Consider the following 12929-nt stretch of genomic DNA (forward strand, 5'->3'; position numbering starts at 1 on the left):
GGTGACTCCTTACAATTGAGCGCCTCCCAAGAAACAACAGCAACAGAAGCAACAAAATCCTCAGCCTTCTGCTACACCTAAGGCTGCGCAGCCTTTTTGACTGCTTAAAACAGAGCATAACTTCCACTGCTGGGTCAGACCAGCGGTCCATCATGCCCAGCAGTCTGCTCACGCAGCGGCCCTCTGGTCAAAGACCAGCGCCCTAACTGAGACTAGCCATATCAATGTACATCCTTGTTCAGCAGGAATTTGTCTAACTTTGTCTTGAATCCCTGGAGGAAGTTTTCCCATATTAAAGACTCCGGAAGAGCGTTCCAGTTTTCTACTACTCTCTGGGTGAAGAACTTCCTTACGTTTGTACGGAATCTATCCCCTTTCAACTTTAGAGAGTGCCCTCTCGTTCTCCCTACCTTGGAGAGGGTGAACAACCTGTCCTTATCTACTAAGTCTATCCCCTTCAGTACCTTGAATGTTTTGATCATGTTCCCTCTCAATCTCCTCTGTTCGAGGGAGAAGAGGCCCAATTTCTCTAATCTTTCGCTGTACGGCAGCTCCTCCAACCCCTTAACCATCTTAGTTGCTTTCCTCTGGTCCCTTTCGTGTAGTACCGTGTACTTCTTCATGTATGGCGACCAGTGCTGTATGCAATACTCAGGTGAGGGCACACCATGGCCCGGTACAGTGGCATGATAACCTTCTCCAATCTGTTCGTGATCCCCTTCTTTATCATTCCTAGTATTCTGTTTGCCCTTTTCGCCGCCACCGCTTCTCTCTTGGACCTGATGCTACAGGCAGTTTTTCTGGTCACCAATTCTTCAGCGAGATGTGTCTCGGCACTCCAGGCTGACTTGTACTGAAGGTCTTGCGATGGGGATCTTTCCACACTGTCAAATGTTACTCAGGCAGTGAATTTACCTGTTTTTCAGCCTACTGGTTCTAAGAAATGAGACTATATTTTGCATGAGTTGGATTAGAGAATGACATAGGGACAAATTTTTCACTGGCCCCACGGGAACTCATTTTCCTGTCCTGTCCTGATGATTTATTTTCCTGTCCCTTCACTATTACTTCAAGCTCTGTCCTCATCTGCACAAGCCTTAAATACTTTAAAATCATAAATATTTGAGGCTTATGTGGTTAAGGCAGAGCTTACAGGCATGGGACAGGGACAGTGATAAAGCATGTGGGGATGGGGAAATTAGAGTTCCTGCAGAGACGGGGACAAATTTGTCCTTGTATCATTCTCTTAATTGGATGTCCGCAGAGTTCTCCTGCGCTATCTAGAAGTCACAAATGTTCGCTTCTCTGACCAACTTTTTGTGCTGACTCATTCTTCTACGCGGGCACTCCCACATTTTAGTCAGCCTACATTCTTTGTGTTAAGTCTCCTTTTTCTGCTAATGCACATTCTACGAGTAGTATGGCCTCCTCGTAGGCTAAAGCTCGGGTGATCTCCCTTGAGATTAGTAGAGCAGGTCTTTGGTCCGCTCTACACACGTTTGCCAAATTTTCCACACGCGTTTGCCAAATTTTCAAGAATGGATGTGGTGGCAAGACAGGACTCTGCGTTTGAGGCCTCAGTCTTGAGGATCAGCATAGTCAGCCTGCCCTGGTTTTTTGAGACTGCTTTTGTACGTCCCACATGTCTAGAATGGTCTCACCTATTGTCTTGGAAAAAGAGAGAGTCTTAACTTAATAATATTTTTTTCAGTAGATAGGTGAGACATTCTAGACTCCTGCCCTGTTCTTCCTGCACCTACCTACTATCTCATTCTGCTTATACTTCTCCAAGTTTGATTCTTGGATGCTGGTTAGCCCTTTGGGGGCCTTGAGGATTTCTTTATATATGTTCCAGGTGCATGCAGGGGTGGTTCCTGAGCTCCTTTGCTGCCTTTGGCTGTTCTCTTTTGAGCATACTTCACGTACTTGTGCTTGGTTACTAACTGCAGCTGGTGCTAGAGCTCCCAGTAAAGTAGAGGAGTTCCCCCCCCAAAAAAAAAATCTGAAGTGAATTCCTTCTGCATATGGCATACAGCCATTGGGAGATTACCCACCTGTCTAGAATGTCTCATCTATCTAGTGGAAAATATATTATCTTTCTCTTTTTCTCTTTCTTTCTCTCTTTCTCTTTTTTCTCTTTCTCTCTTTCTTTCTTTCTCTTTTTTCTCTCTTTCTCTTTCTCTCTGTCTCTTTCTTTCTCTTTTTCTCTGTCTCTTTTTCTCTTTCTTTCTCTCTCTTTCTCTTTTTTCTCTCTTTCTCTTTCTCTCTGTCTCTTTCTTTCTCTTTTTCTCTTTCTCTTTTTCTCTCTCTTTTTCTCGGTCTCTTTCTTTCTCTCTCTCTCTCTCTCTTTCTTTGTTTTTATTTAGATTTATTGAAATATACAGTTTTGGCCAAGGGTGAATAAATGTTTGTATATAAATGTGTACATTTTCAAAAATACAAATATCAATTTCATGAAAGTGTTTCTTATTAAATTAAATGTATTTTTGTTTCATGGTCTATATTTTTTTTTTCAGTTGGGATATTGCCTATGAAGAAGTAAGTACAAAATACATAAACTTCTTATTATTCATAGAAATATACATGTATAATATGGCAAATAAAGACCTACATGGTCCATCTAGTCTGCCCAATAAGGTGGTTTGAACCGCACCTGTCACTCCATGCAGGTTATACTCTATAGTGATCAAATGCTGCCATAATAAATAGGGCAGTCATACAGTTATGGAAAGGTTGTTCTATAATTTTAAATAGTTACATTTACTGTCATTCTAATAACTTGTATCATTAATATAATAAACACTGGGCTCAACAGATCTCTGGAGCCAGGTTGCCAGGGTGCCCAGAAATTGCACACTGGCGCCCAGAATTTTGTGTCCTTGAATCTTTTCTTTTTGTAGTGCTGCCTTAAATGCAGAGCTAGCTCAACCAGTGGACCAGATGAGGCTCTGGCCCAGCACACCGGAGATACAAGGCACCAAAATCTTGGCACCAGAGCTCACTGCCAGTGCGTCACCTAGTCCAAAGCTTTCTTCCCCTTCTCTGTCCAACCTTTCTCCCCTTCTCTCTCTAGGTCCTAATCCAGCATTGCTACCTCTCCTCTTTCTCCCTCTCTCCCCCATGGCTCTCTAAACATTACCTTGCTTGCCAGCATGATGCTTTTGGCCAGCCCTGGGTCTTTCCTCTGCTGCATCCCGCCTTCAATTTCCTGTTGGCAGGACACAGCAGAAGGAAGATCAGGGGCTTGCTGAAAGCATCATGCTAGCAAGCAAAGTAATGTTTAGATGGCCTCTGGGGGAGAGGAGAGAGAGCAATGTCGGACTAGGTACTTGAGAAAGAAGGGAAGAAAGCTTAAGCTTTGGGGGCAGGGGTACCACCATCAAAATTGGCTTAGGGCATCATAACCCTTTGAGCTGGCCCTACTCAAAATGTGTTTCTCACCTCTGCATTGTGATTCAGCTCTCTGTAAGCTTGTGTTGCACAGTGCAAGAAGTATAAGTCTTATTCCCAGGACAAGCAGGCAGCATATTCTCAACATGTGGGTGACGTCATCCAAGGAGCCCCGTAGCGGACAGCCTCGCAAGCAGTCTTGCTTGAAGATCTTTTAAGAGCTCACGAGTGCCTTCCCACCCAAGTCAGGTCGCGCGTCTCCTCAGCGTATCATCAGTTCTTAGTTTTCTACGGAGCCAAGAAGTCCTGTTCTATAGCTCTGCCGTTTCTTCAAGTTGCCTTCTCGCACTGCGGCTTTATTTCTTTATAAGTTGCTGTGCGGCATGTCTTTTTTTTTTATATAAACTTTTCTTTTTTTTTTTCTGTCTGTTTTTGTCCAGTGGGACTTGGGTTTAGGCCCTGTCGCCAGCCCTCATTCGGCTGCAGCTGTATTTTTGTCTGTGTCCCGGCCTCTTACCAGTTTTAAAAGGTGTAGCCAATGTGGCCGGGCCATTTCCTTAACCGACCCCCATCGTTGGTGTATTAAGGGCTTAGGACCTGAGCATTATCCTGAGTCCTGCTCACGCTGTTCTACACTTCAGAAAAGAGCTTTTCCTTAGCACAGCAGCAGATGAATCCAGAGACTAGTGGGATAGCCCACATCGACCAGCAGGTGGAGATAGAGAAACTGATTAACAGGTGGTCTTATAGACTGGCATTCCTCCTGTACATCCAGTATGCTCTATCTCCCAGCAGGGGTTCGTAGCTATTCATCTAGCTCCTGGATTCTGGCTGTGCTGTGCATTTCTGTGAATTTTCTTTTCTTCTGTTGAGACTAGTTCTCTTCAGAGAGAAAGGGGTGTCGGGCTGAGCGGTGCCAGCTTTGGGAGCTACACCTGGGCCCCCCCAGGTCCCTTCTCCACCCTCCCCTCCAGTGGATTGAGGGGTTTACTTGGGCTCTGCATTTTCTTCTTTCCAGTTTAAAAAAAAAAAAATTTGTACAGAGCCTCCCTGTGTTGTGCTGTGCCTTCTGGTCAGCTTCCAGCTTGCAACTGCCAGCCATAACTTTTAATGCTGTTGTGCTAAGTGGCAGTGTTTGGGTGAGTAGAAATTACTTGTTTGCGTGTGTCTGGTGCGGTTTGGTCAGTTCCTGGTGTTTATTTGTTGTTGTTGTTTTTTAGAGTGCTGCATCGGTGGTTTTGGCGGGCTTTCTTCGGTTAAAAAAAAAAAATAAATGGCAGCAGAGTCTGTGAAAAGGTGTTCGCGCTGTGGGAAGCGCAGAACACCGTCAGGGCTGTGCTCTGCCGGTTGTGCAGATGCGCCGGCCGAAGATTCTTTGCTGCCGATGTGTGACTTGGAGTTTTCCCGCGCTGGAGAGGCGCGATCGAGCTCCTCTTCTCTCGCCGTGGAGTCGGCCATTCTTCAGGGCGCGCCTGTGTCTGATGGGAGTTCGGCGGCTGTTGGTGCGTCGGAAGCGCTGGGGGAAGCCATGGTTTCACTCCACTGCTCAGGGCAGGCCGGGCCGGCGGGATTTGGGCTGGGCTCATTTTCACTGGAGTTTATAATGCTGATGTACCATGCCTTTGTCTTGCAGAGCTCTCAGCCTGCTCAGGCGGTGCATTTGCATGTTCCTTTACTGCCTGCTCCTGCTACTACTACTACTACTAGTAATACTACTATTAATAATGTTTCCCCTCCAGTGCAGTCTCAGGCGGCGAAGCACCGCAGACTTGCGGCTGCGGATGATGGGGGACCCTGCCCCAGTCTCCCCCTTGTCTCTGACTCTTCCTGAGGCGTTGGAGGAAGGTGAGGTGCCGGAATTGGACACGGAGGAGCCAACGGGTAGGGACGTGGATGATCCTTCCGCTCTCCATTTTTTTCACAGGGAAGAACTTTCCTCTTTAATTTCTAAGGCTTTGCAAGGATTGAACATCTCGCAGGAGGATCCGCAGGTTTATGGGTCCGCGAATTCCTTATGGCAGGGACGCGAAAGCCGCCTAGATTCTTTCCGGTTCATGAAGCCATGTAGGAGCTTATCACGACACTATGGGACATGCCGGAGGCCAGTCTGCGGGTGTCGAAAGCCATGCGGCAGTTATACCCTATTGCTCCAAATGAACTGGAGAAATTTAAGTTGCCTAGGGTTGACGCATTGTTTGCAGCGGTCACCAAAAAGACTACCTTGCCGGTGGAGGGGGGTGTTGCACTGAAGGATGTCCAGGATAGGAAGATTGAATCTTCGCTTAAAATGTCCTTTGAAGTGGCAGCGGTCACCTTGCAAGCCGCGGTTTGCAGTTCATATGCTGTGCGTGCATGTCTGCAATGGTCTCAGCTGATGGCGGATAACATGATGGAGTCCGGGGGTTCTGTTCCCTCAGATAACTGATCTGGAGTCTGGTCTGGCGTACTTGGCGGATGCCTTGTATGATATTATTCGTGCTTCTGCCAAACAAATGTCTCTTTCCGTGGTTTCTCGCAGATCGTTGTGGCTCCGTAATTGGGCGGCGGATGCGGCGTCCAAGCTTCGGCTCGTGAAACTCCCTTTAAAGGTCATCTGTTGTTCGGGGAGGATTTGGATAGGTTGGTGAAGGATTTTGGTGATGCCAAAACACAGCGGTTGCCGGAGGACAGGCCTAGACCGCCTTTGAAATCCTCGTCTGCCAGACCTCGCTTCAGGGATGTTAAGAGATATAGGCCGGGTAAGCCATCCTTTCAGCCCGCTTACGGTTCCTTCGCTAATTCGAGACCTAGATTTCCACAAAAGAGTTCCTTTCGTGCAGTAAAACCCCCAACAGTTCAGCGAGCCCGTGCTCCAGCAAATCACAATCCACAATGACAGGGTCTCGGCTCCCTCCGCCATTCCCTTGGGGGGACGGCTGTCTGCCTTTCTGGTGGAATGGGCCAAGATAACGTACGAGAAGGTTACAAGTTAGAGATTTCCTATCCCGTTGCCAATTCTTTCTTGGTATCCCCGTGCAATGGGGCGGCCAAAAGGGACTCGGTACGCATAACTCCTCAAGTGCTTCTGGATCTGGGGGCTGTGGTGCCGGTCCCCCCGAAGGAGGTAGGTCTCGGCAGGTATTCCATTTACTTCATTGTGCCCAAGAAGGGGGGGGGGGTCGGTCAGCCAGTGCTGGATCTCAAGAGGGTCAACAAATTTCTCAGGGTTCAACATTTCCGTATGGAGACGGTTCAATCAGTTATTGCAGCGGTTCAACCAGGGGAGTTCCTCATGTCCCTCGATCTCAAAGAGGCGTACCTCCATATTCCGATATGGCCTCTGCATCAGAGGTTTCTTCGGTTTGCGATCCTGGGCCAACATTATCAGTTCGGGTGATGCCTTTTGGTCTTGCCACGGCTCCCCGCATTTTTTCAAAGGTGATGGTGGTTGTGGCGGCATTTCTACGCAAAGAAGGGATTCGTGTGCACCCTTACTTGGACGACTGGTTGATCCGCGCCTCTTCCAGGCAGGAGAGTTTGTCGATTACCCGGAAAGTGATATCTCTCCTTCAGTCTTTGGAGTGGGTCATCAACTTTCCCAAGAGCTCTCTGACCCCGTCCCAGTCGTTGGAACATCTGGGTGTGTGGTTCGACACTTGTCTGGGGAAGGTGTTTCTATCCCGGGACCGGGGAGAGAAGTTGCAGTCTCAGGTTTGTCTACTTCTCCGGTCACCCAGACCACGGGTTTGAGATTATGTATAGGTGCTGGGCTCGATGATGGCGGCTCTGGAGGTGGCTCCCTGGGCTTGGTTCCACATGAGGCCATTACAGAAGTCTCTTCTTTCCCGGTGGTCCCCGGTGTCTCAGGACTATGATCAGCGTCTCCAGTGGAGTTCTCAGGCGTCCCTCATAGAAACATAGAAAGATGACGGCAGAAAAGGGCTACAGCCCATCAAGTCTGCCCACTCTACTGACCCACCCAATTTAGTCTGTGTGCTAATGACCCAATTCTTTAACTTGATCTTCGTAGTGATCCTACGTAGGTGTCCCATTTATTCTTAAAGTCAGGTACGCTGGTGGCCTCAACCACTTGCACCGGAAGCTTGTTCCAGCGATCTATCACTCTTTCCGTGAAGAAGTACTTCCTGGTGTCGCCATTAAATTTCCCTCCTCTGAGTTTGAGCGGATGTCCTCTTGTGGCCGAGGGTCCTTTGGGAAAGAAAATGTCATCTTCCACCTCGACACGTCCTGTGATGTACTTAAATGTCTCAATCAGCATGCAGTGGTGGCTCAGCGAGGTCAATCTGTTCAGGGGCATGCCGCTTGCGACACCGGATTGGGTCGTGGTTACGACGGATGCCAGTCTTCTGGGCTGGGGAGCCCAGTGCCTTCAGGCCTCGACGCAGGGAGTTTGGTCACCGGAGGAAGCGCAGTGGTCGATCAATATGCTGGAGTTGAGGGCGATCAGGCTTGCGTTTCAAGCGTTTCAGTCCATGGTTCAGGATCGACCGATGAGGGTCTTTTCGGACAGTGTCACGGCGGTGGCGTATATCAACCGGCAGGGGGGTACCCGAAGTCCTCAGTTGGCCGACGAGGTGATGGTTCTGTTTCGATGGAAGTTCATGTTCCTCTTCTCTCGGCAGCGCACATTGCGGGTCACGAAAACGTTCAGGCGGACTTCCTCAGCAGAAATCTTCTAGATCCAGGCGAATGGGAGCTGTCTGCTCGGACGTTTGACCTGCTGGTCCAACGGTGGGGTCTTCCGGAGATGGATCTCATGGCCTCGTACCGCAATGCGAAGCTTCCTTGGTTCTTCAGCAGGTGCAAGGAACGGGAGTCGGAGGGGGTGGACGCGTTGGCTCTTCCGTGGCCTCCGGGTTGTCTTCTTTATGTATTTCCTCCTTGGCCGATGATAGGTCGGGTGTTGCACCGCGTCTCTCTCTTTCCGGGCAGGGTGATCCTAGTGGCTCTGGATTGACTGTGTCGGCCGTGGTACGTGAACCTGATTCAGCTGTTGGCGGGCGATCGGTTGACATTCCCGGTGACTCTGGACTTACTGACTCAGGGCCCGATCTCCATGGAAAATCCGTATCACTTTGGTCTTACGGCCTGGCTCTTGAACGGTCGCGGCTGAGACGTAGGGGCTATTCTGAACAGGTTATTTCCACTCTTCTTCGAGCCAAAAAGATTTCTACCTCTGCCTTCTATCCTAGAGTCTGGAGAGTTTTCGAGTCTTGGTGTGGGGCGTAGGGTCTTTCACCCTTCCAGGCATCCCTATCGGCTATTCTTTCCTTTCTGCAGGAAGGCTTCGCCAAAGGGTTGGCCTATAGTTCCCTGAAGGTTCAAGTGACGGCCATTGCTTGTTACAGGGGCCGGGTTTCTCGTTCAGCGCTAGCGTCTCAACCTGATGTTGTGTGATTCCGTATTTGGCCTCCTGTAAAGAGAACCTGTCCGGAGTGGAGTCTTAAGCTGGTCCTTGGGGGGGTTGCACGCGGCACCCTTTGAGCCTTTGTCTAATGCTACTCTGAAGGATGTCACATTGAAAACGGTGTTTTTGGTGGCTATGGCTTCAGCCAGACGGTTGTCGGAGTTACAGGCTTTGTCTTGCAGAGATCCTTTTTTGCGCATTTCGGATCCTGGGGTGTCTGTTCGGACGGTACCGTCCTTTCTGCCTAAGGTGGTTTCTTCCTTTCATGTGAACCAGTGTTTATTCCTCACGGCTTTTCGGCGGGAGGATTGGGGGGAGCGCTTCTCTTCATTGCGTTTCCTGGATGTGCGCGGGATTGTTCTTCATTATTTGGAGGTGACTAACGCCTTTTGTCGGTTGGACCACCTATTTGTGTTGTTCGCTGGCTGGAACAAAGGTATGGCTGCGTCTAAGGCTTCCATTGCTCGTTGGGTCAAAAAGACGATTGCTTCGGCGTACTTGATAGCCGGGAAGCGATTGCCGGAGTAGCTTCGTGCTCATTCGACTCGAGAGTTGGCTGCGTCTTGGGCGGAGTCCGGAGGTCTTTCCTTGGAGGAGATTTGTCGTGCGGCTACTTGGTCTTCTGGGAATACCTTTTCGAAGCATTACCGATTGGATGTGGCTGCCCGTGCGGAGGCTAGTTTTGACGCTTTGGTTATTGCGGAGGCGGCGTTGGCTTCCCACCCAGTTTGAGTTTTGCTTTGCTACATCCCACTAGTCTCTGGATTCATCTGCTGCTGTGCTAAGGAAGAAAAAATTATGTTCTTACCTGTTAATTTTCTTTCCTTTAGCAGCAGCAGATGAATCCCGAGCCCCCCCCCCCCTTTCTGCAGACGGTATGTCGGTTTTCGGTGTGGCGCACTTCATTTAGGTTATTATTGGTAGTTGTATTCTGTATTTTCCTATTTGTGATTCGTTACTGGAAAGAAGTTTTTTGGATGCTCATTTTTCCTATCTCTGGATGCTTGGGCAAGGAGCGTTACTGGATGTACAGGAGGAATGCCAGTCTATAACAGTGTTCTTCAACCTTTTTACACCCGTGGACCGGCAGAAAAAAAAGAATTATTTTGTGGACCGGCAAACTACTAGGACTAAAATTTAAAAACCCCGTTTCCGCCCCATCTCCACGAGCTCGGTCCCCACAAATCATCTGATCCCATCCACACAAGCCTCAGTTATGATTTTATATTGAATGTATTTTATTAAAGTATAAAAAGAAACAATATTCTGTACAATTGTCATTTTATAAATACAAATAATTCAGAGCAAGGATCAACAAAACCCCTGTCTCCCCTCCCCTTCACATATATCCCCTCTACTATCAAGAAAACTGAACAAGCCAAATTATTACAGAATGCTACACAGAAATATCATGCTAACAGAATACTGCAGTCACACATGACGGGAATAGTTTTAGGGGAGTGCAACTAGGGCAACTGCCTCCTGGTCAGAGAGCGTCCTAAGCCAGCTGGAAGCTAAAGAAGCACTTCCTGGGTTTTGCAGTCCCCAGTTATGTCTAACACCAGCTCTAGCAGGATATATATTTCAAATCTGATATATTCTAATCACAAAATAGAAATAAAATTATTTTTTTCTACCTTTTGTCATCTCTGGTTTCTGCTTTCAATCTTCTTTTCACTCTCTTCCTTCCAGCATCTGCCCTCTCTGTCTCTTCAATCCAGCATCTGCCCTTCCATCCACTGTCTGTCCTCTCCCCCTTCCATATGGTATCTGTCTTCTTTCTATGCCCCTCTCCCCTTTCTATCCAGCTTGTACCCCTCTCTCCTTTTTACATGATTCATTCCAGCTTCATTGCTCTCTTCATTTTTATCTCTCCTACACCAGATCTATCATCGTTGTCCCTCTCTGCTTATTTTTCTGCTGACCCCTTCCTATCATCAATCTCTCTACTTTCTCATGCCTGTCTCCCCTTCCCCTCCTCTAATCTCTCTGCCAGCTGTTTCCTTCCTTTTTTCATTCTCCCTTCCCTCCTCCTCCTGTCCAGCAGTAACTCTTCCCTTCCTCCCCTCCCAGCAGCATCTCTCCTTCTCCTTCTTCAGTAGCAGCAGTCCCTTTTTTCCCTTGCCCAGCAGCTTCCCAGACTCCTTTCCCTCCTCCCCTCCCAGCAGCATCTCTCCTCCTTCCCTCCAGGTCCGGTAGCAACTGTCCCTTTTTTCCCTTGCCCAGCAGCTTCCCAGATTCATTTCCCTCCTCCCCTCCCAGCAGAATCACTCCTTCTTCCTCTCCAGTAGCAGCTGTCCCTTTTTTCCCTTGCCCAGCAGATTCCTTTCCCTCCTCCCCTCCCAGCAGCATCTCTCCTTCTCCCTCTCCAGTAGCAGCTTCCCAGATTCCTTTCCCTCCTCCCCTCCCAGCAGCATCTCTCCTTCTCCCTCTCCAGTAGCAGCTGTCCCTTTTTTTCCTTGCCCAGCAGCTTCCAGATTCCTTTCCCTCCTCCCCTCCCAGAAGCATCTCTCCTTCTCCCTCTCCAGTAGCAGCTGTCCCTTTTTTTCCTTGCCCAGCAGCTTCCCAGATTCCTTTCCCTCCTCCCCTCCCAGAAGCATCTCTTCTTCTCCTTCTTCCTCTCCAGTAGCAGTCCTTTTTTTCCCTTGCCCTGCAGCTTCTGATAGTGGCTTTCTCCCCTCCCAGCAGCTCTTCATACTTCCCAGCGCAGCGATTCAGGAAGGCAGCCTCAGGTCCTTTGTTGAGTCGCGCCGCCTCTGAGGAAAGAGGAAGTTGCATCATCAGAGGCAGCCACGACTCAGCAAAAGCCCCGAGGCTGCCTTCGTGAATCGCTGCGCTGGGAAGTAAAGGAGAGCTGCAGAGAGGGGAGAAAGCCACTGTCGGAGGCTCCCCAAGATCTCTCCGGCCCAGCGCAGACTAGAGAGTTGCACGGGGACAGAAATCCCACCCGTCCCCGCCAAAGTCCCACCCGTCCCCGTGAGGAATCCCCTCCATCACTGCCCGTCCCCGTGAGGAATTCCTTCCATCCCCGCCCGTCCCTATAAACTTCAGAAATAGTTATTTCATTTAATTATGCTACTGAATTAAAGGCTCTGGTAGAAACCCATTTACAAATAAGCAAAAAGACTTTATTAATTTGGAAATATTAATTGGGAAGAATACATACTTTGTAAACGGGTTTCTACCAGAGCCTCTAATGTTTATAAATTTTTATCAACATAACTAATATACTACTTTATCCTGAAGCAAAAAAAGAAAGAAAGAAATAGAATTCTTTTCTTACCTTTGTTGCCTGGTTTCTGCTTTCCTCATGTTCTCATTCAATTCCTTCCGTCCACTGTCTCTCTTCCCTCTGCGTCTTCCATTTGCTCTGTTACTGTGCCTCTCCCTTTCTCCCCCCTTCCAAATTGGTCTGGCACCCATCTTCTTCCCTCCGCTCCCCCCATAGTCTGGCATCTTTGTCTTCTTCCCTGCCAGCGTCTTCTCCCCGCTCTCTCTTCCCCATTTCCTTTCAGCGTCCTTCTCCCCCCATCTTCCCCATGTCCTGTCAGTGTCCTTCTCCCCCCTCTGTCTTCCCCATGTCCTTTCAGCGTCCTTCTCCCCCCCCCCCCCCGTCTTCCCCATGGCCTTTCAGCGTCCTTCTCCCCCATCAGTTTTACCCATTTCCCTTAAGCGTCTTTTCTTCTCCACTCCACCTTTCCTCCCTTTCTCCCTCCCTACCCCTTACCTTTGTGGCGCTTCCCCACCCAACCGACAACAGAACAGGCACGTTCGGACAAACCTCCCTGCCCTGTAGCCGCGGATCTAAATTACCTTCTTACAGCTGCTGTAAGAAGGTAATTTAGATTCGCGGCTAAAGGGCAGGGAGATTTGTCGGACCGGGGCTGTTGTCGGTCGGGGAAGCGCCACAAAAGTAAGGGGACTTGGGCTGCTGTGCTGCAGCTGGGGTGGACCGCCCCCCTCCCTTGGTACGCCACTCGAGCCGCGAGGCTACTCTTCTTCTCCTTTCCTGCCCTGTCTGCAGCACAGAGCCGAACGGAAGTCTTCCCGACGTCAGCGCTGATGTCAGAGGGAGGGAGGGAGGGCTTTGTTTAAGCCCTCCCTCCCCTCCGACGTTAGTGCTGACGTGGGA

The 12929-nt window shown here is 49.2% G+C and overlaps 1 protein-coding gene across 2 annotated transcripts in view; it reads left to right on the forward strand.

Moving 5' to 3' along the window:
• Window positions 1-12929, forward strand: part of LOC117353568 — a 312994-nt gene that overhangs the window by 212117 nt on the left and 87948 nt on the right. For both annotated transcript variants that reach the window (XM_033929657.1, XM_033929658.1), the window contains one exon: window positions 2517-2538. In XM_033929657.1, coding sequence (XP_033785548.1) covers window positions 2517-2538 — 22 coding nt within the window. The remainder of the gene's footprint in view (window positions 1-2516; window positions 2539-12929) is intronic.

Source organism: Geotrypetes seraphini, chromosome 2 (assembly GCF_902459505.1).
Source record: "Geotrypetes seraphini chromosome 2, aGeoSer1.1, whole genome shotgun sequence".
NCBI classification, from domain to species: domain Eukaryota; kingdom Metazoa; phylum Chordata; class Amphibia; order Gymnophiona; family Dermophiidae; genus Geotrypetes; species Geotrypetes seraphini.